The sequence below is a fragment of the Scomber scombrus genome, chromosome 6, assembly GCF_963691925.1.
Source record: "Scomber scombrus chromosome 6, fScoSco1.1, whole genome shotgun sequence".
NCBI lineage: Eukaryota > Metazoa > Chordata > Actinopteri > Scombriformes > Scombridae > Scomber > Scomber scombrus.
The window spans coordinates 5,271,973-5,298,014 of record NC_084975.1 but is presented as its reverse complement, the minus strand read 5'-3'; the positions used below and the strand labels follow the sequence as shown (position 1 = coordinate 5,298,014).

The following is a 26,042-nucleotide window of genomic DNA, read 5'->3' as shown; positions in this document are numbered from 1 at the left end:
TCAGAAATGTAATCTTGTAATCAATATATTTTTTGTAAAAAATTAGTCAACTTCCTCTAGCAGGCACATGCAAGTTACATAATGTTACTTGCCCAACCTGCACGACAACAAATCAGTCATCACGAACATGCTAGGTGAAAGGAAATGTTAAATCTGATTATCTACTTGATAAACATTCCAACGCTTTAAGTGTTTTTTGCACTAGTTGTAAAAAAGGAAGCATTTAACAAAGAAGAAAGTCACTCACAAACTGTAGAGAAAGAAAAACTAAATTGTTTCGCACAGTGGAAACAGCAAAGCTAGAGGAAGATAAGAGCCAGAAACATTTTTGGACAGGTAATGTGCTAGCTAAGAATAAAATCTGTGGGCAGCTGTTAAGATGTTTAAAGTATGACCCTGGATGGTCTGACATCTGTTTTTGTAGTTTGAACATGATCTCAATAGCCCAACACTGCTGTAACTACTGAATGAAGATACAGTGTGCAGATGTTTTCCTTAACAGTGACGATTATATATTGAACACATTCACTACGTTGATGGTATACAGCCAAAATATGAACTTACCACAGAATCCATGTTGATCCGTAGTTCTTGGAGCATTTGGATGAATATGCTAATATCTTTTCTGTTGGATGAAATGTTTCCAAACTTATGTGCTAATTCTTGTAAACTCTCCTCCAAGTAGAAGACATTTAATTTGACCCAACACATCCCACCCTAGAAAAAAGAGCAGACATATACAGTGTACAATGAGCGACATGTAACGTCACCAATAAAAGCTCTCAATACAATACAGATCTCCACATAGGGCTACTAATCCTCCCAGTTACTTTCACAGTTAACACTGCGGATGAGACAATATTTACACTGTACAATACTATGAGGTCAGCCAAAGTTTGGTGTGAAGGTATAGCTGAGGAAAGGGTCACCAAGTCAATAGATTTCTTCCTCTTGGGAACGTGAATTTGTAAAGTTTGTGTCAGTATGAGTAATGCTAAGTACATAGCTGGCTTGAAAATTCAAAGGTGAAATTGAATAGCTGGATGTGTACATATTCAATGTGGTCATTAGATTTAGCCACAAGCCAACATAGTAATAGACTGATAATTACAATCAGTCCGCGTTATCATCCCCACACCATTTACTGAGAAACAATATATTATATTATCATATTATCTTACCTCCTCTTTTGGAATGTAATGTACAGGAATTTTGTAATCTTTAGGAATATTTTGTCTCTGTAAAAAGAAAAAAAAAAGTAATTCAATTAAATTGCAAAAGAAAATCACAGTCAAATCCTAAAAAGTAGCAATGCAATACATAAACTTCAATTTGATAAAAAAAAAAAAAAAAACCCTGCAAGAATATGGATACTATTGTACATGGACAAAAAGCCAACATTCATTCTTTGTCGACACAGAAAGTGTGTTAGTTGCATTTAACGGTGAGGTTGCAGATTGCAACCAGCTGGCAACCTCTCCAACTCCTGGTCTAAAACTCTGGTGCAATATGGCAACCCAATGGTTCCTATTTTCAAGGGTGACAATACACTAAATAAAAACATACTTATGAATATTATATTCCATTTCTGCCAAGTCCATTCTGCTAGATGCCACTAAATTCTACACACATGACCCTGAGCAAGCTGCTGTCAGTAATGGACTGTGATCCCCCCCCCCCGCACAGCACTTTAACTGGACAAAGGAGTATTATATTATACTTCTGTCGCTGTCATGCTCAATGGACAGGTTGAGGAGGTCCTTTGTCCCCAGGGCCATCCAGCTTTATAACTCCACACTGTAGGACTTTTTCTTCTTTTTTTTGGACTGACTGGCTGTACGATCTGACTTAATATAGGCTACTGAATGCCTTAATTTCCTTCGGGATTAATAAAGTATTTATCTATCTATCTTTAAGTTGAAACAAAACAAAACAAAGGTCCCTGGTCCCTATTATTATATTTAACATTAGAATAAGTGTTGAAACAGCGTTTTAGCCTCTAAAATAAACAGTATATCCAAGAACGACTCATTATATAGTAAAGTGATAGTCCACATGGGTATGATGACTGGACCTTTAACTTAATATTTTTGAATCAACATTTAATAGCAGTGTTGTTCTTACCAAAACAGAGAGTCTAGAGATGTCATCTGTTACTGGGTTGACGTCAAATTTACTTGAATGTACCCCAAACGTGATGAACAGTAGTAAATGGACACAGACGCGTATCCAAATCTGCAAGTCAAAAGAGGCAAACAATGAATTTTTTGACAATTAGTCACATCTCCAACTACACATCACGGTTAAAACAACAAATGAAATTATTATACTTTTCAATCTGTAGACAACAATTAATCAGAGTTCTTCTGCTGCACACAGCAATGAGATAATAAATCATAGTAAGAACAGAATATACAGAGATTTAGCTGATAAAAAGTGAAGGTACTGGTGAAGACACATCAAAGTATTTCACAAAGAGGCACAGTATCGACACATGAATGGTTTTGACAGACAGTTCCTGGTCACGTCCTTCCGACATTAAAATGAACCTCAAGTCTAGGCAGAAGTCTAATTGGACATGATGGAAGCAATCAGAGTACTTCAGACATGGTCTCAATTGAGCAACACATGCTGTATATGGTTGATTAAATGTTGCTTTATTGGGTTAAGAGACTGACTGCTACATAAAGAGGACCTGTGGCATTTTCCTGTGTGCGAATAAAAGTTATGTTTACTCTCATTGTGTACATCCTTGAGGCCTAACAAGAGTGTTCAGTGCATTTCCGTTCCTTAAACTATTTACAGAGACATTTTTTCAAGTATTTTAAATCCTGCAGTGCACTAGGAGGACACCCTTGAGGTTGCAATTTTCTGCTTTACTGGCTTTGTTGGTCGTATTGCTTCGTTTCTTGGCATATTCCAGCCATCTACAGATTGTGGAAATATTGGGAAACCATTGGCAAGACTGTATATTGCGTCATCCATGTGCTGAGTGTGTGCTTGTGGGTGGAAAAAAAAGAAGCTCCATAGCATTACTAGAGGTCAGGAATCCTCATGGTACCTTCAAAATAGTGATGCATTACTGCCAGACTGTGCTTAAGGACATAAAGACACTATTTGAAACTTTAAACTCCTGCATTGTTGAAGTGGACCAGTGAAAGTTCTGGATCTGCCAATAAAGAGATGACTGTCATAGGAAGAAAAAAAAGAAGCAAAGTGTTACCAAATTAAGAAAACATTAATCATATAAATTCAACCTGCTGGAACATGTCAAAAATATTTCTCTGGAAAAGGTTTATGAGGTTTTAATTAGAAACCCAGAATTGGCTGAGAAAAACAACTTGATTGATACACTGATTTTTATTGGATCCTTTGAGGTTGGTAGCCCAGTCTAAAGTGACAGATGCTTATATTTGGTGTAATTTCATTCAGTTTGGATAAAATCATCCTAGATTATTTTTTGGTCAGGTACAAATGTATTACTATGCAATTTAGGGCCACAAGACAGATGGAGCATATGAATGAATGAATAAAATGCCAATAAGATACATTTCAATGCAATTGTTGTATATTCAGTACAACAAAAGGGTGAAAGAATGAATGACTGATGAATGATACACTATGTGAACAAGTTTCTTTTTCCAGACAAATGCAATAATTTTTCATTGAACTATGGCAGACAATTGAATCTTTCACCAGGCAAACTTTTTCTTGAACTAAAGTCAAGCTGGCAGCTTTTGTTTCTGTTTAATTAGCCAGGCCAAAACATTGAGCTTCCCTCGAATTCAGTTGTGAAATTGGCTCTCAGACAACGTTTAGTACAGTTCAGTTACATTTTGCAATAGCAGACTGTCAAAGTTGGATGATCGTGGATGAATGGATGATGCTGTGATGAAGTAACTGATCCAAAAGTAACAAATGCCATTACACATGTTTATATTTCTGTTAATTTGATTGACATTCAACAACAATTATATTATTATCATGTCAGAATGTGTACGTGCAACATCTAGTAACCTGGAGCATTTTGTTCCAGCACCAACACCCTGTGTCTTGCTAATAGCATTGCTCAGTGACAGATGATGCATTGAGCTATCTATAACTCATCAGTGTTGAATGAATTCATAATTACTCCCCATTTTATTAGACCTCAATGACATACAGAACACACCACAATTAATTTTGGATTGAAACATTGAATGTAAACATAACTTTTATTTATTTACAAGGCAACTCCAGAGGGTACATTTCAGGTGCCTTTAGTAAACAGGGATCTGTCTTACTATTGTTGACAGTTCTTTCCCATGGTTGCATTGCAGGTCTTTGGCCTGATTATTTCACTGCCTAATGGAGTTGCATTGGCTTACATTAACAGTTGCCATTCATTTGGCTGACCTCCTACCGTTTCTCTGTGCCAGTCTGACCATATTATACAATGAGCCTGCAATTCTCCTCTTAATGGGGATTAGGGTCAGCCGGAGCCCAGCCAAAACAATTTAGCAACCTTGAAAGTGAACCTCCTTATTAGTGAAAAAAAAGCTTTTGAGTGTTGCACAAATGGGACTCAGACAGAGAGGGTTAAAAAAAAAAAATCATGGTGAGCTGAGCCATGTCTAATCCTCGCGCAGTATAACAGGATTTCTGATGAAAGTTTATTCATGTCAATAACTTGCTGCATCTCATTCACACATTTACACACATTCATACTTCTGTCCTGTAAATTTTCCCTGCCAGTTTGAGGGTTCAGATCAATCATTTTGAAATCTTCAAGGCAGAATCTTCAAGCCACCCACGTTCCTCCTGTTACTATATATTCGTCTAACGGAGCCACAACAGGAAGAGAATAGAACAATGATCTATCAACAGCAGGAAAGGCCAAAGGAAAAGCATCATGTACAGGGCAGATGGAACATAATTCAATCCCTCCTTACTTCTACTGCTTACCAAAGCTAATTGTATTTAAATGGTAAACATGGACAATGCAACAAATGTTTTAGGCGGCACTAACATAAAACAAATATGTGTGACCTCTTGTAATTAATCAGTTATGCCTCAACCTCTGCATGTTGTGAACCGTGTTTGCACAGGATAGTAAAAGTGAATGAAATCAGAGTCGCCCCAGATACAACAGTACAGTACATAAGGTCAAGGGTTTTGCAAGTTGCCATGTTACAATCTGTTTTACTTAATGTTTGCATACAAACAAAACCCAAATCAATACAATCTTAATATATTAAATGAAGACAAAATCAATAAGAGTGCCATTTTGAGTTTACTTCCACACATGGCAAAAATCACAGAAGACCACACACATTAGACCCTGTTGTTTTACATGTCACACCTCTCATTCTGAAATGCTGGCATGCTATCTAAAACAACTTATGAGGGTAGCATTAAGCCAGCTTTGTTTGCTTTAGTGTAAAAAAGCAAAGCTGGTATAATGAGGGGTCTTCTTTATAGCAATATTGCTGGATAACTTTTTAAAAGGAGCTACGTGACAGTCTGCATGTGATATCAAACCCCTGCCATTATTAATAGTCATGGTATTACCTCAGCTTGCATGCATGGTTGCACACCTGAGTGTGAATGAGAAAAGGCAAGCCTTTTGGCCTTGTCTGCTCTGAGCTATCATATGGTTTCCTGGCTGCCTCTTATTTACTACTTAAGCAGGACCTGTGCTATGTCAAAATGAATGATATAGTGAAGGTTGTCTCAGATGCACGTAAGCCTTACAGACAGTGTGGTTTTGCCATTTGATCTGACTTTCACTCTGAAACACATATCTGCCACTGGCACAGTATTTTATGTCTCAGTTCAGCAGGTCCAAATCTTTGGTTTTGTTGGAGGAAGGTTCATATTTTTTAAATGTTGCTTCAAGTTGCAACAGAGCACCAGGGCTGACCGTTTTAGTGATTCAGTGTATCTGGTTTCAATGAATGGGATTGTCACTCAACACTTTAACTGGCACTGCCCTGCTTTACTCTTGTAAAGTTTGTTTAAAGGATGATTAGGGTGTGAAGTAGGTGGTGGCTGCAAATAGCTTTGTGTCAAACAAATATCACTTAATGAAGTGACATACATTGTAGCGAATGATATGCCAAACCATATCCAAATGTAAAGAGTGAAATACTAAATGCCAGTAAAAAAAAACATGCCAGTTCGGTGTGGACATAATCCTGCACCGAAATCAATCAATAAATCAATCAAACTTTATTTTTATAGCACCTTTCATACTGGTTAATGAAAAACTCTGTCATCTTGAAACAAAACTGGAAACAATGAGGAAGAGCTGTCTATCAGAAAACATTGTCTATCACGTCAGCACCGCCACTCCCAAAGCAGATTCCTTTACTGTGCGTGTCCTTGCTATAACATTACACATTTCAGTCCCACATCATCAGACATTTGTCTTTTATATCAATTAATTTTAGTTCGAGGCAAAATGTTCAATACAACCACATGCAAACATTTATAGAACAGCAAAGATGTTTGACCACACATGTGCATTCAATATGTATAATAAAACCAGTTAGGGGTTAAAATGTTCTGCACACATCTGCTATCTATTGAAATGTGGTCAGCCGTTACTGACTAGTACAGCTAATAGTTGCCATTCACCATCATTTGCTATTACTATTCTTTTAAAACTAATGGTCATCCCTGTGGCTTTTTTGTGAGAGCTGGTGGGGCAAAGTCAACACAGCAATGCACACAGCAGGATGTGATGTGTGAGTAATGACAATAGGAGCATGTAGGGTTGCCAACCCTACAACCGCATTGGCCGGAACATCCCGTATTTGGGGTGATTTTGATTTGTCAGCTTCTTCCCCGAATTTCAGTCACAGGCAGCTTCGCTAGCCAATAGTTGGTCAGTATACATTTAACGTGCCCAAACTCATGTAACGTTGCTAAGAGACACAGTTGTTGTTGGGGGGCGGGTGTTTGATTCGCTGGCTAACTTTGCGAGTGAGCGTGACGTTGACGCGAGTGTGCCGCTGTCAAAATGAACAGACCTGAACCGCTCCAAAAAAAAAGGACTATGCAGCTACAACAGGCAATGGGAAGGGTTAGGGTTAGGACTTCTATCTGGCTGCACAGAAGGATAAAAAACTGTCGGAATCAGTCAAGAGTAGCAAGAAATATCCATGGAAGAAGAAGCCCTAGATGGTGAGTCTTCTTTTGCTTTGTAATTTATTGTAATTGCTTATTTATAAAACCTTTATATATATATATATCTTTGTTTCTGTCAGGTACTGGAAGGTCCATGAGACAGCCCAACTGAGGATAGCAACAGAAACAGAGAGGCAGACAACAAAGACACAGGCAACTGATGATTACAACAGAAAGACAGACAAGAAAGAATAATAGACTGAGACAACAGAATAAAGCCCAACAGAAACTGGTCCAAACAACACATGCAATAGTTTGAGAGACCAACATTTAATACAGATGGATGATAAATAGTTCTACAGCCTAGATGCAAAAGTTGTATACAGATGGATAACAAAAGGTTCTGCACCCTACATGCAAAAGTTATAATGAAATGTTTATATTTATAACATATATACAATTATATGGACCTCACATGTATTACTAAGAGTTAGTTTGGTTTAGGCCTAAAGCTTTCCAGTGTCTGTGGCATATGTTACTGTAAACCACACATCTAAGCAAGTACAATATGGGTTGTGTGTTACTAAACTGTGAAATCAGTAGGTTTATGGTATGGCTAATGACACTTTGGAATTACTGTGGGCCACCAGCTGGGTGCACACGTGCGCTCTGTGGCCTGCACTGGTAGCTGCCCGCACCCAGAACAAAGTGTCCCTCATTTGGAGGTGAGAAAGTTGGCAAACCCTAGAGGCGTTAATCTTTGGGAATCTCATGATTCGCTTCCAATTCTGGTGTGTTCGATTTGATTCAGGATGGATTCTTGATTGAAAATTAGATTATTGATTAAATGAATTTTGAAAAGGGGTCCAATTTAAAGTCTCTTGCTCCAGTTTACTGTGCGCCAAACCATTCACTGGTGTCCTTAGTGCACAGATATACAATAGCAGACATAACTGCCAAATGAGATAAATGGTTTGCAACCTTTAAATTGTAAAAAGTTAACTATATTCATTATTTAATTAATTTGAAAGCATGTTACAGTGTCTCCTGTAGTGGTTAGCAGCCTCTCTGCTGCACCGTAACCTCTGTCGAAAGCCACTGTTGTCCAAGATGCTGACCACAGTTATTTTCTTCACCTCAGAGTTGCTTTAAGTTATTTAATGCTGCAGTGCATGTTGGTCAGCCAATCTCATTTTTAACTGCTGCTCCAAACCACTAATGTTAGTCTCTTAGTGACAGCGTAGAAAGTTTATAATATACTTCACTTTTATCTCACAAAGGTAATTATTTTGTCATTAAATTTTAAAAAAGAAAAAGAAGATGAACTAAAACTGTAACTCTAGCGTGTGCTCCACTGCCCTTGCAGTTGAGTTCCACATTTTTCATTCAGTCATATGAGGAGACTCGTAGAAACTGAGATCGTTATGTGAATTTATGTTTTCACCCACCCCAAGATGACAGTGGTATTGCTTGCCATTCTCGGCCAGGTGAAAAGTATGTAAGAGGTAAGTTAGAGAAGCCGCAAGTACTGATGGCAGGTCGGAGGTTCAAATCTCAGCGGGGTTAACTGCACAAGTTGGGATGTGGTTTTTGTGAAATACTTGTGAACAGTTTTTCATTAAATTTGATGGGCAGATGGACCTTGGGGAACAGAATGTGGTCCAGATCTGATGTTTCTGCCTTTACTTGTGCAGCACTGGTAAAGGTTTGCGGTTTACAAGGGGCCAGGGCCTTGTAGTTTTCAACCTGTGAAAGGCCTGACTTGGAAGAAGAACATTTTTATGAACAGTCCTTTTCTGGGTACTGTTAATTTAAGCATTAAAAGGATGTAACAGTTTATTCTATTGACTCAGTCATTTGTTATGTAATTGGTGATGGCTAAAGGTTATGTTTAAAAAGTCATTATGGAAGGATAAGACTCCCAGATCTTGACACAGCACTTCCTTGCAAACCTTTGGCTATCACAGTATTGATCTGTCCAAACCACTGCAGTTCGATTTTGTAAAACTTTCTCCTGCCATGTAAAACACCATGTTCTCATGCTGCTATACTACCATGCTTTAATCTGCAGCTCTGTTGTCTTCTAAGACTTCTGTTAAATTATGATTGACCCTTCCACATTCATATTTAATGTTGATGGAATAATCAGACTGGATGTGAAACATATTTAAGAGGCAGCACAATGGCATGCTACAAGTAAGTGGAAGTACTGGACACAACTCAGTCAGGTTTGCTGAAAAACGGAGCGAGCTGCAGCTAAGAGGTATCTGCTGAAGTTGGAAAAAGTTTCAAGAGTGACAAATTTGCAGTCATTACAAAGCAATTTGAATCCTCTTCATGAACACAGAGAGACAAAGATTAAAAAAGGGGATAGAGGATAAAAAACTGTACATTTCCAAATATGACAGATCAATCTGTGGGTTTTGCTAGCTAGCTTCAGCTAATACCAAATGATACTTATACCAGCTAATACCTTGCTATGTTTAGTCATTTAATTGGCAGTTTGTGGGAAATTATATCTGACAACAAAACAGTCTAAAATTATACAGGGGGTCAAACAATTGCTTTGAATTAACTACAGTCTGAACACATTTTTATGGCCCACTGGAAGGTTTTACTGTGAAGCAGCTACAAGCTGAATGCAGCCCAGGCATGAAGGTTCCTTTAAAAATCTAAATACGGACTTTTCAAAAACTTTTTGTCATGGCATGGCATCAATTTAAATTTTAAGAGAGTAATACTTTAGAAGAAGCAGCCATAGTCAGATGAAGAGCTTGGCAGGCAGCCTACAACTAAGATTATCCCAACCTTATGGAACTTCTATGAGAGGATTCCTGTCCAGTGAATTAGCTACATGTCAGGGGTTTCTGTAAGCTGTACTTCAATAAAAAGCATATGTTTCTAGGACATATGAAGCACATTACTGGATACTGAAGACTCAAATGTTGCTGCATGGTTTGGGGGTATTTTACTGCTACTAAAATGTGTCTCCAGTGAAATGTATCGCACCAGAAATGGATCCCACTTCTGAATGTCACATTCTGTGTGAATGTGTACAAATATTTGTATCTAAAATCTGGAGATAACATGATATCTTGTTTGTGTGAAATAGTCCTCTTATCATCATTTGTTGTACTTGAGTTCATCAAAGTGCAGCTATGCTTGTAATGGGTGGCTTCCATGTGTAAATGCTGTGCAGGGTATTGCTAAGAAAAACAATGTGTTCATGGCTAACATACTATGCAAAAAGCAACAATTTTAAGAAAATATGCATCGCTAACATGCATGGGATCGGAAAATAAAGACAACACCCGAAACACCCCTAGAGTTTTACTTTGTGTTCATAGTGTTACAACAACATTTACATATAATAAATATCGGTATGTTTAATATATTTGCTGCTTTTTTGTTATGAAACCAATTCATGTCAGAGTTTTTGGCTCTGTCTGATGTTTTTGGGTGTTTGATCTCTTGACACTCAGAGACAATGTACGTTTGTAATTTCATTGGCTGCACATTACTTAGGAAATACATCTAAGGTAATTAATTAGAGATGCATCTGCTTCAGTTGTGTTTTATTAAAATCAGAGTAATCTACTACTGCAAATGTATTTGTAACTTTGATCTGTTACTTATTGCAGCGAATGAATGGGGTTCTGTTGTTAGTGTCTCTCCATCATGACTCAACCATGTATTGCAATATATGTATTGGTGCGGGTTAAACAATGTTACAGAATGCTTTGATTAAACCAAGATACAAGCTGGAACAGTGATTACTATCTTATCGTTTTATTTTAACCAAAAAATACATGGAAAAACATCTTTAACCCTTATCTTAACCCCACATAAAAACAAACTAATCTTGTTTTTGCAATTTCCAGAAATGCTCATGGTCTCCCAACACGTAACCCAGTCCAAACATATCAATAAACAACAAGGCTTCAGTGAGAAAAAAGAGATGGCTTCAATTTGTTTGAAAGTTGCAGAGAGTTTGACACTCTCTGAGTGACCTTGTTAGACTGAAGTCACAGCTGCTCTAACAGGGAATGCAATAATTTCCCATGTTGAAAATGGTCCCCATTTTTATCTGAAGCACTGAAAACTACACTGTGGCTGTGTCCTAAATAAAGCAAATCAACCACTTTTATTCCTGCAGTGGTAGAACCAACTGATATCAAACCAAAAGAGTTGAACGGTCAGGCGCAACCCTCATAACTGAAGCCCTCTTGTTCATCATTGTCAGGTGCATTATGGCTCTCGAGGCCTGCAAGCCTGCTCTACCTCATCATACTGACTCTGAGGATGATTAACCCTGTCTCATTTTCCACCACCACTTTGAACCTGAGGTATCATTAGCTGAACAGGCTCTCCAGATCGTCGGCCTTGTGGCCTTCTTAACCATGTAATCTCATAAAAGCGGAACACAGGACCTTGCATGACATTAGTCCTCCATAGCAACATGCAGCCTGTTTTCTCAGACAGATGGGTATTTTATCCTAATCTTTTTCCAAGATCATTGTTTTGAATTTTGCCATGTGATATTGGTCCCCATGTTTCATAATGAGGATTAAAATGGGGCAGATTATAAAGGCTGTGCAAAGAATACACCGGGCTGCTGTTGTTGTCCACATGTTAGGGTTGACCGAGGCGGATAAGGTTTTATTTAGAGGATTGTTTTTGCCCCTTCCTTTGTGATATGTTTGCTGTTTCTGTGGGGATGTTCCTGAATTAATATAATAATCACTACCAAATCATTACTCTGCATTATGTGAATGCATTGGGAAAGACCCCCCCCCCTCCCCATCCTTCTCTGTTCCCAGCCACAAAATGTGTTGTTTATACTTTGGCTGATGTTTATACTGGTCAGTGCTTTGTACATGGTGCCAACATTTTCTTGTATTTCATGCTGTTTACTGGCAAAGTTCATTTTTCTCTCCAACACTACACCATGTCACGGACAATCAGGGAGGACCTTAGACACATTCACACGTCAATAATAACATCTCTATGGAAAAGCTGCAAAGAAAAGAGGCCTCAAATCTCAGGAAGCAGTTTTGGACCTATAAAATCCATAAAGATAGTGTGAAATTAGTCAAACATTAACATGAGCAACCGTTATCATCAAATCCACTACCTTGATTAAATATGATTAAGTTTCCCTTTTATTTACAGACTATCAAATGGTACACAAAAGAAGTCCTGGCACCAAACACAGAAAGTGTACTTAATCCTTAACTACAGTTACGTCATGCGTACATCAAATAGGCATCTAAGAAAATGTAGCCGGCTGTTGCTGCTGTCTGCTGAGGTGTGCTTATCAGCCGCCTGTAGTGATAAACTACACAAATACACTTTTGAGTTGGATTGAATCTAAATGGCTGTGCAAACGCTTGTAAGGCATGTGTGTCTGACAAGTGTGAGGTAGTTCTTTGCAGGCATGACTGTTGCGCTCTTCAGTATTGTCTTTGATGAACGTGGTGTATTCGGGAAAAAAAACATAATGCAATATAAGTGACCTTTCAAAGCTTTTCAGATCATAAGTTTCAAATAGACACATCTTAGACAGAGGATGTGTGTGGACATGAACAGTAATAAAGGAGTTAAGACAACAATCATCCAGTCGTCAAGCAGGTTGTGAGGTTTTGAGGACTATTTCTTTCAGTTCATCATGGTTGCCACTAAGTCATAGAAAGGGATGCACCAATGTAGCTTTTCATCTCCAGATACCAATGCAGAGATCTAAATTCAGGGCTAATTTCATTGCTTGCTTTTTGCCAAACTGAGAATCTGTAAAACAGCTTTCTCACCACATTAGGATACTAATGCACCAGGGATTGCTGTGGTGCTAAAGTCGACACTTCCTCTGTGGACAAATGCATGCAACGTACAGCAGACAGTCAATATTGACAAAGGATCTATATTTAAAATGGATCCGGCCCTATTAGCAAAGTGCTAAATGTTTGTAAAATAGGTAAGCAAATAGTGAACAACATTGAATGCATAAAAAAGAAAACCATGCATTTCCTCTTTCCTTCTTTCTGGTGAGACTGTCTGATGGTTTTATTTAACAACACATGAAATGACCTCAAACGGGAAGATGGCCTCCGCTGGTGTCTCTGACCTTTGTGTAAAGCTATATCGTCAGACAGAAGCAGAGACACTCTAGATAGTGAATACACACCAAAAAATGTAGCTAATGGAAAAAAAATGGGAACTGAGAAGAAAAACAATCTAGAGCTACTACTTTTCGGGTCATACAGTACACGAGTTTCCTATTTCAAATTTGGATCATCCACGTGTCCTTTGACTCTGCAAGATGTTGCTATCCTATGCTTCCTTAGAGAAATGTTTCCAGACATTTTTTTTGTTTGAGATGGAGCAGTTGCTTAATCAGATTACTGTCTGTGGGACCTGTCCTAAGAGTCCCAATGTGTGATTGAAGAATTATAGGCCTCATTAAATCAACTTACTAGATGGATAATGGCTTTTCTTTTGAGAACGTGCAGATTTGAAATACTGATGCCTTGATTGTAATCAAATCGTCCCCTTGGTGTCAAGCAATAAATCTGATCTTGCACATTTGAAAGGGGGAAGGAAAGAGATGAAATCCATTTGATTACTGTATGCTTTCTGTTGTTTTCCTTGGAAAAGAAATGCGGTATTTGATCATCTCCTTACAGTCACTTTATATAGCCACAGCGCTTATTACGTCAACAAATAACTATGAGGGTGGCAATGGTTAATATGTACTAACTGCAGGAGGGGAATTTGGCTTGGACAACAAGGAAGAAAGTTGAATTTTTTTTTATCAGATTCATACATGTATACCCTGCCAAGTTTTTTACCTTCACAGGCGCTACCCAAGCTAAAACCTTTGAAGTTTTGATTTTATGAGTAATTGCCTGATAAACATTTATGTGGTTGATAATGTCCACAGGAAATACAATCAACTATTATGCTATGAACTATGAACTGACCAATAGGTGTACCTACATTGAAAAAGTGTCTGCCTTGTCTGAAGGGATTTTAAAGAGAGGGTAGATGATCAAAAAGCTGTAAATGACTAGGAGATTTTGCTCTCTCTTTTTTTTTTTACAGTACACAAATAAAACAAAACCTAAAACTAATATGTTCTTAGACTGTAAACACACACAGTTATACCATAATTAGATACCATACACCTAAACTATGTTGTAATTAGAAAGCGCATATAATGTCGTATTAGACGCACAGGAAATATCCAGTATTGGACCAGCAGAAAAAAGTGTAGGGAGTGTAAGTAATTTCATTTTAGTTTACGGCACAGTTGTATTGTAATGTGTCACAAATTACCCCCTCTGAGAAATAAGGGTCTAAGAGTGGGAAATAAAGATGCATCGCTCTGGCAGCTTCCGTAGCCTAATAGCCTTTTCCCCACACGTGTTGGTTTGGCTTGACTCGGCACTGTGCTTGTCTTGAGCCGAAAAGCAGCAGACTGTATACATCACGGAAGTCCTATATTAGTTTGTCAGTGGAAAGCTTTTAATATGAAGCAACAGAAGCAGGAAATGTTTTCATCTGCGGTAACTTAAAACAGCTTAACACAGCTCTGAAAACTAAATCTCACGCCACAGACTCACAGTCTCTACAACAGTACTGATAGCTGAACACACATAGGCTTTTAAAAACATCTTTCTCTCTGGTCTCCAGCATAGACACGAGTTGGGTCTCGCTGTGCAACACAGCTTGTTTGAGGAGAAGCATGAGAAAGGGGTTGTCATGGGTTGGCGAGATGTCACCACAACCCGCTTGGAGGCAGATCGGGCGTGCTTTGGCCTAACAACTGGACGCAGTAAAACAGGAAACGCAAATCAGCTCAGCATGGTTTGACTAGGGCTTGGCTGAAAGTGCCAATAGAAAAACCATGTTACTGGGGTTGGATAGAAAGCTTATTACATCTTATTAGTGTACCGTTAAAGAAAGAGTGACCAAGACTTCTTGTCACGATTTTTAAGGAAATAAAATGCCAATATCACATTAACAATCATGCCAAAACTGACAAAAATGCATTTAACAGCCCTTGAAATGACGAGGAACAGTTTTGGTTGACCGCACAACATGTCAAGCTGAAACAAATGGGGTTAAGACAAAACCCACGTATATTTCTATAATGTTTCTTGAACATGACAGATGAGTAATACAGTTTCTACATTTTGTGTCAACTCTTCCAAGTTACTTCTCCTACTAACTCGAGGAAAAAACGTATCATGTGGAAACTGCAATTTTCTCGCAAGCAGGAAATGCATTATTGGCCATGAAGGGTTCCAGGCACATAGAACAAATTCAATCCCTTTAAATGGCCTCCAGCAGTTACTGCTCTGAGTCAGATGTACAGTTGGGATTGCTCAATAGGGGAGAACAGTCAATTTGGATGACTCCGTGCTTGTAGATATATCCAGAGGTCCTGCATGCGTACGTGACCTCGAACCTCTGTTAATTATGTGAGTTCAAGGCAACACGTCAATCATGAAGAACTGAGTCATTTAAGACAAATATAAAGAGCCTGCATACACTCATGCAGCATAACCACAGCATGGTGATTAAATTAGTTGATTCTTTGTCAATCAACTTAAAACCTTATTGCAGTAAATAACACACCACTCAAATTTTTTAAAATATGTATCAGTATTATACTCAGATTTATCAGCTTCACTTTTTATGTAACATCATTTCTAGACATAATTTTGTAGCCTTGCATGGCCGACATTACTTAACATTTCTTGCAAAAGAAAAGGTGTGATGGTTAAATCCACAGTTCTATGAAAATACTAAAAGATAAAAAAGATGTGGCTATTTTGGGAAGCCACATATCCCCCAAAATGTGAACTTTTAAGGGACCAACAAAAACAGACTTTGATTTTGTCCACTGTGAATTGTAGAGTTTATCCAATGGATTTTAAAGTTTCATAAGACCGAGAGCAAGGAGGAATTTTCCCAAACCGTAGCAGAGCAATGAACCCTTTAACTCAGGTTGAAATCACCCAGAGATGCGATTGTCAAAATATTCGTGATAATGATCATATGAGACATGGTGGTGAAAAAAAGAGAGGTTGATTATATAGAAAACGCTGTGGGTACTGAGACAATAAGCTTGTCTTGTGTCTCTTGGCCAAGACCAAGACCACAAGATTGTCATATTCTGCTTCATGCTGATTACAAATATAGCAGAGGAGAATGTTAAAATGAACCCTCAATGCACCTGCTGAGGTGATTGCCAGGTTTAGAGTCTGCAGTTTCTGCACTCTGAGTCAAAGCACTTTCTTTAAATGTATAAACTCCAAATGAGAGAAACACATAGACCGATAATAATTAATATGGATCAAATAAATGCTACAAAACACACCTCATTTAGGGTACGAAAGGTTGTCTTCAATGAATGCAAGAAACACTGCAGAAAATGGGCATCTTTGGAGAATTCAATGTATTTATGCTACCTGTCTTGCAAAGAAAAAGTGACAGGAATTTTAATCTCAGAGCTATGTGTCAGCTGTGTCAGCTACAGCAATCATTTTAAAATCTTTAATACAACATAAGCCTGTAACAATCTCACAGAGCTCACAATGAAGTCTTTAAATAGCTTTTTACATCAAGCCATAAAAAATCCAAAGATGCTTACAAAGACATAAAACAGAGAGATCTGTAAATCACATTTGAGAAGCAAATGTTTGACTTTTTTTTCCAGATGTTTTCTGTTGGTCATGCTTTTAAATCAGTAGTGCAATCTGAACACAGACATTCCTGCCCTTGTTGACTTGCACTGCATACACAACGTTAAACTTTTAAAAGGTACTATATAGTGACAGGTCAATTGAGATTTATGACACTCGTGAAACATGCGAGGCAAAAAGTATGGCATAAATTCTACACTTAGAATCTGGAGTATCAAATAAAATGCTACAAGTTTAATTTTGTGTGCTAATTAGCAAATATGATGATAATGATTTTAGACAGTCTTGGACTTTAGACGAGATAAAATGAGTTGTTGTTGTTGTGTTAAGTGATGGTAATTGCCTCTGACAAATGTATTACTGTGGTTTCTGGTTCTCATTTCCTGCCAACCCACAGAACAGATCCATCGTCCTGGCTCCGGTCGTGTACTGTGCCCATGTGACACTGATTTCCCCACTTATATTCGCATTCACATGACACCCACTCACTGCGCCTTTTGTACAAAGTTAAGCCTGAACCCAGGTCTAATAAATCTTTGAACTGATTGAACTAGACATTTCAAGCTTGCACATCAGGTTGAAAAGGCCAGAAGGATGTCCAGTCTGACAGACCGCCAGATGTCGTTAACTGTTCACTGTTTAGTTCCTCAGTTATGGTCCTCTGTGTCCCGGCTGGGTTTATGCATATATTCTGAAACTTCTGCCTCTCACATGTATCACAACAAACAACTGTGGGTGTTTGTCTGACACATTTCAGATGATGACTGCAAGATGAGTTCTTGGTGGTTTTACATCCCAAGCATCATAGAAAGTAACCACAGCTAAACACCAAATTTCCAAGTAAACGTGCATGCAACTTGCAGATTTCCTGCAAAATACGCTCACTTGTAGAAATGCCACCTTGATGGCAGGGTTACGGATAGAATGGGCATGTTGTCAAATGATTTGGAGTCTTGAGGTTTGCAGAATTCGCTGGGCCTGGTACAGCAATGTCTTGTTGCTGCAGAATTAAGATATCAAACATTCAGATATGAGGCCCTAGCTCTGTGACAGAAGAAAAGCCAGTAACTAGAGGTGTACTAGGTGGGGAACATCATTTTCAAAGTACACTGCTCTTTATTGTTGACTGACCATTTGCAAATGTCCAAAAAAAAAAGTCTCAGTTTCTTCTGTGCATTCCTTAAGTTCCTCCTGTTTCGGCTTTATGGCCGGATGGTGCAAATGCGGTGGTGAGTGTCCTGCAAATAAGATTAAACATCAATTTTGTGTGCAAAGCATGAGGCTGTCCTTAATTTGTTTTTTCCACAAAAAGTAATGATTTCACAGAATACATGGCAAAAAAATTGCATAACCAAACCCAGTGTTTCCGTTAGTTACATTCTGCAGCTGCAAAATGTGCTTTTGCTGCTTCTTCAGAATTACTTGAAATGTCATGAAGTCACAATTACACGACTCGATGGAGCTGTCTGCTCCACTGAACAGCATTTTTCTACTCAGTCAGCGTGACAAACAGGGCAGAGGACAGTGTTATGTTACCAGACAACAAGAAGAAAGGTGGATCTAAATAACTTTAATTTTACAGTTTAAGTTAACATTCGCAATGTATTCTTTAATGATGTTCATAGCGAAGTAATTATTATTAATATTAATTATATAGCAAACTCAGTGAATCATAATACCATTAACGTTACTTCAATAAATGTTGGTAAAATAATTGCCAACAATGTCTTTATAAGCTACAGTATATACTAAAATGTTCCTGTTTGTATTTTCTGATGAGTTTGTTACAATATACCTCCAGGAAAGGACAGATGCTTGATGTCAATGAGGAATATAATCAGGTAATGTTACTTTAGCTAAAGAAAGGCTAATGGTTCTTTGCTATGCCATGAAATTTTGAAGGTAAAGAAATGCCTTCTTGTTAGTTGCTAGTATAATTTTTTTAAATATTCTCACTGGTTCCATGATCAAATATTTGTGATGTGAGAGAATTATGTAATATTACTGATTCTCAAATGTAACCTAACTAAACAAGTAGACAGACAGGAGTAGTGGAGGCAGAGCAGGGGAGCAGAGTGGAGCAGGAGGGCATAGTGGAGCAGGTGAGATGGCAGAAAGAGATGAGAGTGGAGAGGCGAGAGGTGGAGGATAGGACAGAAGAAAGAAATCGAAAACTAAGCACAGGCTATCAAGCTAGGAGCCTAAATGGGTAGATAAAAGACAAGGTTAAACCCATGGCTCTACCACACTGATCATAGTGAGTATTCAGCATTACACCATATCATGCACCACATCAAGCCTCCATTCATTGAGACAGGCTGCCAACTCTACAGACTTGACTATTTAGATATGCATATGGTGACGGAAAACCACATACACAGTGTGAAGTCACATGCCTTACTGGCACAAAGTGAAGTTCCATTAATTAGATGAGTAGTTAGATAAGTGGTTATTTTAGTTGACAGAGATGCATCAGGTAAGTATACCCGGATTTTTGTTGCCATAGCTGGAATTGTCCGAATTTAGGTATCATACAGTGGCATAGGCTGGGTCAAACTAAGGCCTTGAGGTCAGTGTAAGGCCGGCACCAAATCTTGACCATGAGAAACACGGTCTTCTAGCATGAAGCAATCATCGGGGTTGGGGGGTGGGGTTCAAATGCCATTATTACTTAACAAAGAAAGAGCAATCGCACTATACAAATTATACTCAATCTCAATCTAGCTGGGTTACTGGGATGTGACTACTTTAAAAAGCAGAAAGTAAATAAGGGTGGCTGTGACTCAGGAGGTAGAGCAGGTGATTGGTGGTTTGATTCCCGGCTCCTCCAGTCCTAAATATTGAATCCCAAATTGCTACTGAAGTGTGCCCTTTGTGTGTGAGTATGTGTGAATGTTTATAAAAACTTGCATGAAAGCCTATGTGTATCAACGAGTGTGTGAATGGGTGAATTTGGCTTGTAGTGTAAACGATTTTTGAGTGGTCTTAAATGAAGTAATTATCATACTGCATTTCATCACTACAAATTAGCTCACCTCAAAATCACATAATATTCAATCTATATTGAATCCACTGTACTTTTAGATTATAAAAAAAAGACCAGGTTTTACCCTACCAAAAAAACCCATCAAAAAGTACTTCTTAATATGCTGTTTCCATGCATTTTAATCTTACATGTGAGGGCTTCACATTGCTTAAAAAATAGGAAAATTAGTCAATCATATAATCTGCACACGAATATTCCAGCCACACTCGAATGTCTTGAACCAAACTGAGCATCACATCAGATACCTACTCCTATTACTACTAGGCCTACATGATGGAAAATCCTCAAAACCAATAATAAAATTGCAATTCATGAAGAGGTTTTTTCAGCTTTGTAAGTACTCATATATGTTTATTTATGTTCCTTATTGTACACACATTTTGCACAAGGGGCACTTCTGGAAAAGAGACTAATGTCTCAGTCTGTCTCCCTGGGTAAATAAAGATATCAATCAATCAATCAGTCTGTCAGTCAATCAGTCTGTCAGTCAATCAATTAATCAAACAATCACTCATTTTGTTTTCTATGCCATATTTAGGAAGTGGGGCCTTATCTGGATGGCCTCCATGGACAGATGACTGAAGGTTCAAGAACATGGAAATCATGGGAGCCTTTCACGTGCTGGGACCACAAGCATCCAAGGAGGATGATGGCGTCAATACAGGAAATCTAAAGACCCTATGCAGAAAACTTCTGCAGCAGCCTGAAAATCCTGTATGAGTCATACAAGACTGAAGCATTCCAGGTAAAATGTGAAAGTCATAATTAGTTGAGGAGGTCTGCAGAAAAATGATTGAGGAAGCCAAATGAATGCCCCACTGTCTGTGTTTAATGTGTTTCAGGATGTGGAATATTTCACCATAATGGGGAAAGTATGACGAATAGAGGAACCTCTTCCCATACTTGAGCCAGCTGGTGGTCATTGCCCTCACAGTGCCCATCTCCAGTCCAAACGTTGAGAGAGACTTTTTAACTATATGAATGGTATGAAAAAAGTGAAAAAGTAGTATCTGAAATGAACGATTGTCTGGTTTCTCACAATTTCCCACACCCCACTCATTTTTGTAATTTTTTCTATTTGAGGGTGAAGGCAGACTTGAGAAACAGGTTGCAATGGGACCATCTGGCATTGTGCATGCTATCGAGCTTCAATGGGCCACATCCGAGCGAATTTCCCAATGACAGAGCCAGAGCGCTTCTTTTTTTTTAAATTAAGAAAATAATTGTAAAAAAAATAAATAGTTGCCTTCAGCCAGGCTGCAAACTTTGCCACTAGGGCTGATATACAGTACCCTCTGTGGGTAGTGGATCTAAAAATCATTATGTATGAATAAATAGATGTTGATAAATATGTTCTAAAGTTTGTTTTGCACTTTAAATTCCATATCAATATTCACTCCAACACACACACACCACCCACATGCAAGAAATCTTTTCCTCCCACTGCTGAAAAAAATCCGAAAGGAAACACTGAAATCAAATTAATTTAAATGTTATCAATAATGTGACACTGGAGATCAATGTGACTGAACCTCTTCAACCCCACGCAACCTTTGGCGGGTCGATCATCACAAGGTAGAGAACAGCATAACTGATGAACTGGTAAATCCTTTCTGCAACAAGCATTGTTCAAACCCACAGCACTTTGAAAGTCCAAATTACAGGGTTCCCAAAGATATTACATGACAAGGAAGTACAGTATGTATAAAAGGATATCCAAGACATCTAATTATAATGTTAATTAAATGTTACAGCCGTATAAAAACTACTTGTTAAATACAGATTTAAGAGGGATGTTTGGGAAGTGACAGACAATAATGTGACAATGATCGATCTCATTTAACCCAAACTGAATAATTTGAGGAAAGATGTGTAGCCAGGTATGAGTTGTGATTAAAACATAAGTCACAGGGTCTATTTTATATGCAAGACAGACAAACAAGCATTGAAAACTAATGTGTGCTGCTCATAAATCTTTTGCAAATGAGAAGAGGTCAGTGACTGCTGGAATCCAAGAGAAATTCTAACTGGCTCCGCTCTTGGCTCCAGGAGGGAACGTAAATCACCTCTGGGGAGGTGAAATTCACAGATGTAACAGAAGTGACTAACCAGAGGAACGCAAAGAAGAACAAAAATGTTTTGATGTGGCTTTCAAGTAAGATGCGCCACTTGAGAGGAACTAATCAATTACTTCAACAGCAGCAACACCATCCTTACCCTAGATACACAACACAGCATGGCAGCTCTAATTTAATGTTTTATGACTTGTTTCCCGTTGTTAATGAAAAGCCATTTATAAACTGTAAAAAAGAGAGCCTTGGTCAGTAAATTCAAGTCTTCGCTGCATGTGCTCCTTCTAATCAAATTTACCCTAAGTAATTCATTCAGCTGTGATTACTGGACAGTGTAATTCTGACACATCAACAGCCTATTTGCCACAACACCTACCTACTGTGTGCTTCGAAGAACATGTGACATAATAAATCTAATGATGCAGAGCAATCTGTCATCCCTTTTCATGCTTTGCCTTTCCATTCTGCATCTACCTGTACATTTCAAACCCTGAAACAATGACCATTTCCTGAACATCAATTAAAAAAAAAGGATTTTGATGTGGCATTGCAGTCCTCAGCAGGTCACAGGCCACAACAATAAAGCAGAAACAAACTGAGCCTACATGATGTGAGCAGTTGGTCATTGGATTTACAGCCTGTGTTGGAGCACAGCTCCTCCAGCCGGGACATTCGTGCGTGTAAATCATCCTGATACCAAAACACTCCAGCTCCTCTTTACCTGCCTCATGTTGCCCGGCCCTGGATGGAAATCCGTAACCTGGGAAAATAGCGTGACCAGTCCACAAACAGCAAGCTATATATCATCACAAAGATCTGACCCCCGGGAGGAAACAGTCAAGGAGAAGATGTCTTAAATGTAATTCAACTTATCGGACTCTTCATCTTGAATTACAGCCACGGAATTAGCAGTAAATAACACTAAACTACCTTCACATATCTGTGTCAGTATTCAGGAAGGACACAGGGGGGGCATTGATATGTGATGTCTTTTCTAAACTTCTCATAGTCCCAAGAGCTGGGTGACTGGTCTCTCCAACACTGTGCAGGGATCAGAAAACTAGCACACCCTACTGGTACCAAATGTTCTGTGAAGGACTAGACATGCTCTACCACTTCCTCTCTCTCGCTCTCTCTCTCTCTCTCTCTCTCTCTCTCTCTCTCTCTCTAAAGCACACACACACACACACACACACACACACACACACACACACACACACACACACACACACACACACACACACACTCTTACAAACACACACTTCATGTGCCAGATCTAAAAAGGCTTGACTCACTTTTCAGAGACTGGTGAACAATTGCCGTCATTAGAGAATATTAAAGCCATTTTAAATCCTGCTTTTAACTTATGACAAAAAACAAAGACAGTGTCATTATAATACAAGATCGCTATACATTTACAAATATCAGCAATTCAATCTTTGTGGTAATATGTAAGGATTAAATAGGGAGCAGTGCAAACCTTGATGGAAGCTAAAAGTTGAATTTTTACAACAAATTCCATAAAACTACTGTAAGAATGATATATTTTCTACATGTAATTTCGTGACAGTTGAAAGTGCCGTGAGTTGTGGTGAAGGTAAAAGATGAAAGGTGTCAATGCAGCCAGGCACACAGCACAACTTGCATATACCTTCATTAAAAAAGCATAAAGGAAACCCTGCCTGGAATATGATTCACAGCAGCAGGGATACAGAAATGCCCACCCTTCCTCCTGGAAACTTCAAAGACTTTTATTCCCTGATGCACGCTGACATGCAAACACGTACCCTGTTATATCAATATTAATACATTTTGTTTCTTTTTTATTTTGAACCGATAATGATTGAAAAGGAGCTTAAATTACTGAGCAGACTGAGGCAGAGATTAGTCACAGACCCAAAATGAGCAGGGTTCAGTCAAACAGCCTAATTTAATCTACACACCTTCTTAACTACACAACACATACACACATTTAATCCATGTAAACCAATTTAATTTCACACCTTCCTCGGATGGTAATGTGAACCAGGTGAAGAAAGGGTCTTTAAATAGTGAAACATCAATGCTTTCATTCAAAAGAGACTCAAACAGATGTTTTTGTTATAGTAATTGCTTGCCTTAAGGTGATCACCTACTGATATGTGAAGGGTTCAAATTACCATGTTTAAACATCTTACAGTGATCCCACAGTGATAAAAAAAAAGACAAATGCTGAAATGTGCGTTATCTATTTTACTTTCTTTGCCATGTGATAAAAACAGAGACCTAAAAATAAGTGTTTGTTTCAATTTTGTACATTTTTGGGTCAACTTGTTCATACACCAGAGATTATGGTATCAGGGCTAGTTGTCAGCGAGTCTAAACTGTCCCTGTAGCGCCCTTAAAACAGACAGCGGCTGCTTCCACTGCAGAGCAGGCTGATGAATAAACTGAAAGGCTGCCTGAACCGGTGGAGAGGCGGTGGATGAAAAGGCAGATATATCATATGTGTGGGTGATTGGGCAACGCTATCCTGACATATAGATACCTGATTAACATGAGCTAACTAATCTATCTGATAACGATGTGTGGCATCTTAGAAAGATGATTTAATAATTGCTTTGGCAACATATGAAACGTTGTGTGCGCGTGTGTGTATATATATATTAACAGTTGCACGTTCAGAAAATCTACTTTTACGCAAATTTGAGACAGGACAAGCAGTATTCTACATACATAAACTCTATTCTGCAGGTAAGAATGTGTGAAATAATTTATCCTCATGTGTTGCTTCCCTGATTGCAAATGCAACAATCTAAAGAAATGCTTAACAGTTATGCAAGGCGCAAAACGTTCTCAGAAACTCCGATACTGTGAGGTGCCAGACTGGCGCCGTTAATATAAACTTATTGATCGGGGAACCATTAAGGGGCTCTTAAGGGGATGTGGGGGCAAACTGCATAAACTCTCGACAGGTGGAGAATTTAGGGGAAACGCTGCGTTTAAGGAGGAAAGCGGGTTTATCACATTGCCACCACACGGAGCTGAGCAATTAAGCCCTCAGCGCAATAATGGGAGCGCTCCACAACAGCTTTGATAGTGTTAGTGCTTGTATCCGGTTAATTTACAAACCAGGTATGTCTATACCGCCTTGTCAAAGTGCATTCAGCGCTGATAAGGTTGTAAAAACACGCCAAATCTAAAATAAACCTTATCTGGTTAAGTTGAACTAAGGTGAAAACAGCAGAAACGTGTCACACCACAACGCAAACTGTCCATTTCCTCAAGTTAAACACAAAGAAACAATTACTTACTTTTGACTTCTTCATATGGAACGACAGGAGTAAATCCAGCGTGTGCGAAAGCCTATTTTATTTTACTTCTACGGGGAGGAAAGGGGTTGTCATCATCCTGTGTGCACATATCCAATGCCTAATTCAGTAGTATCCAAGCAGAGGAGAAAAAAAAGCCCCAAGAAGAAGAAGAACGGAACGATTTTGAAGTCAAACTTTCAACCTTTGCAACCTGCAGGCTACTGGCGAGTGGCATCTAGCCCATCTAGCTACACCATAGATCCAGACACTGAAAGCTTGAGGGCTTGCAGCGGAGGAGCGGGACAGCGCGCAGAGGGAGGGAGTAAGCCTTTATAATGATGCGTAAAAAGCAGTCAAAGAGCCGCCCTCTGACGAGCCGCAGTATGAAGAAGTTCACTCCAAATCCACTACGGCCAATATAAACAAATGGGAAAGGAAAACAGGTTCAGGGCTTTGCTGTAGTGGTTGCTCAACACTGACAAAGATTGCCTAAGTGGTGGTTTTACTACTTATTGTTAGGTATTTATTTTAGGATACCCATAAGGTACGGACATAACCTTTTAATTACCCTCAGTGAGAAGGAAGAAAAAGAAAACTTGAGCTACTTTGTCATGGTACATTAGAAAAAACTACAGGCAAATTCACATGTGAAATTCATTTAATTTTATTGCCTTTAACTTAAATCCAGAGTCTCACAGACACACACACACTCACCATACAGATGCATAGCTAACCCTATTTGCAGCAGTGTTCTCATTTCTTTTTCAAAAATATATTTAAAAGAAAAATATGAGTTCATGCACAGCGTTGTTCA

General features: G+C 38.6%; 1 protein-coding gene across 1 annotated transcript in view; it reads right to left on the bottom strand.

Moving 5' to 3' along the window:
- The window catches only part of kitlga (kit ligand a), a 35,761-nt gene extending 10,252 nt beyond the window's left edge, over positions 1–25,509 (bottom strand). The window contains exons 1-4 of the mRNA XM_062420571.1: positions 25,229–25,509; positions 2,125–2,235; positions 1,182–1,238; positions 565–717 (exon numbers count right to left, since the gene is read on the bottom strand). Of these exons, the coding sequence (XP_062276555.1) occupies positions 565–717; positions 1,182–1,238; positions 2,125–2,235; positions 25,229–25,243 (336 nt within the window). The 5' untranslated portion in view covers positions 25,244–25,509. The remainder of the gene's footprint in view (positions 1–564; positions 718–1,181; positions 1,239–2,124; positions 2,236–25,228) is intronic.
- Between the last annotated feature and the right edge of the window lie 533 nt (positions 25,510–26,042).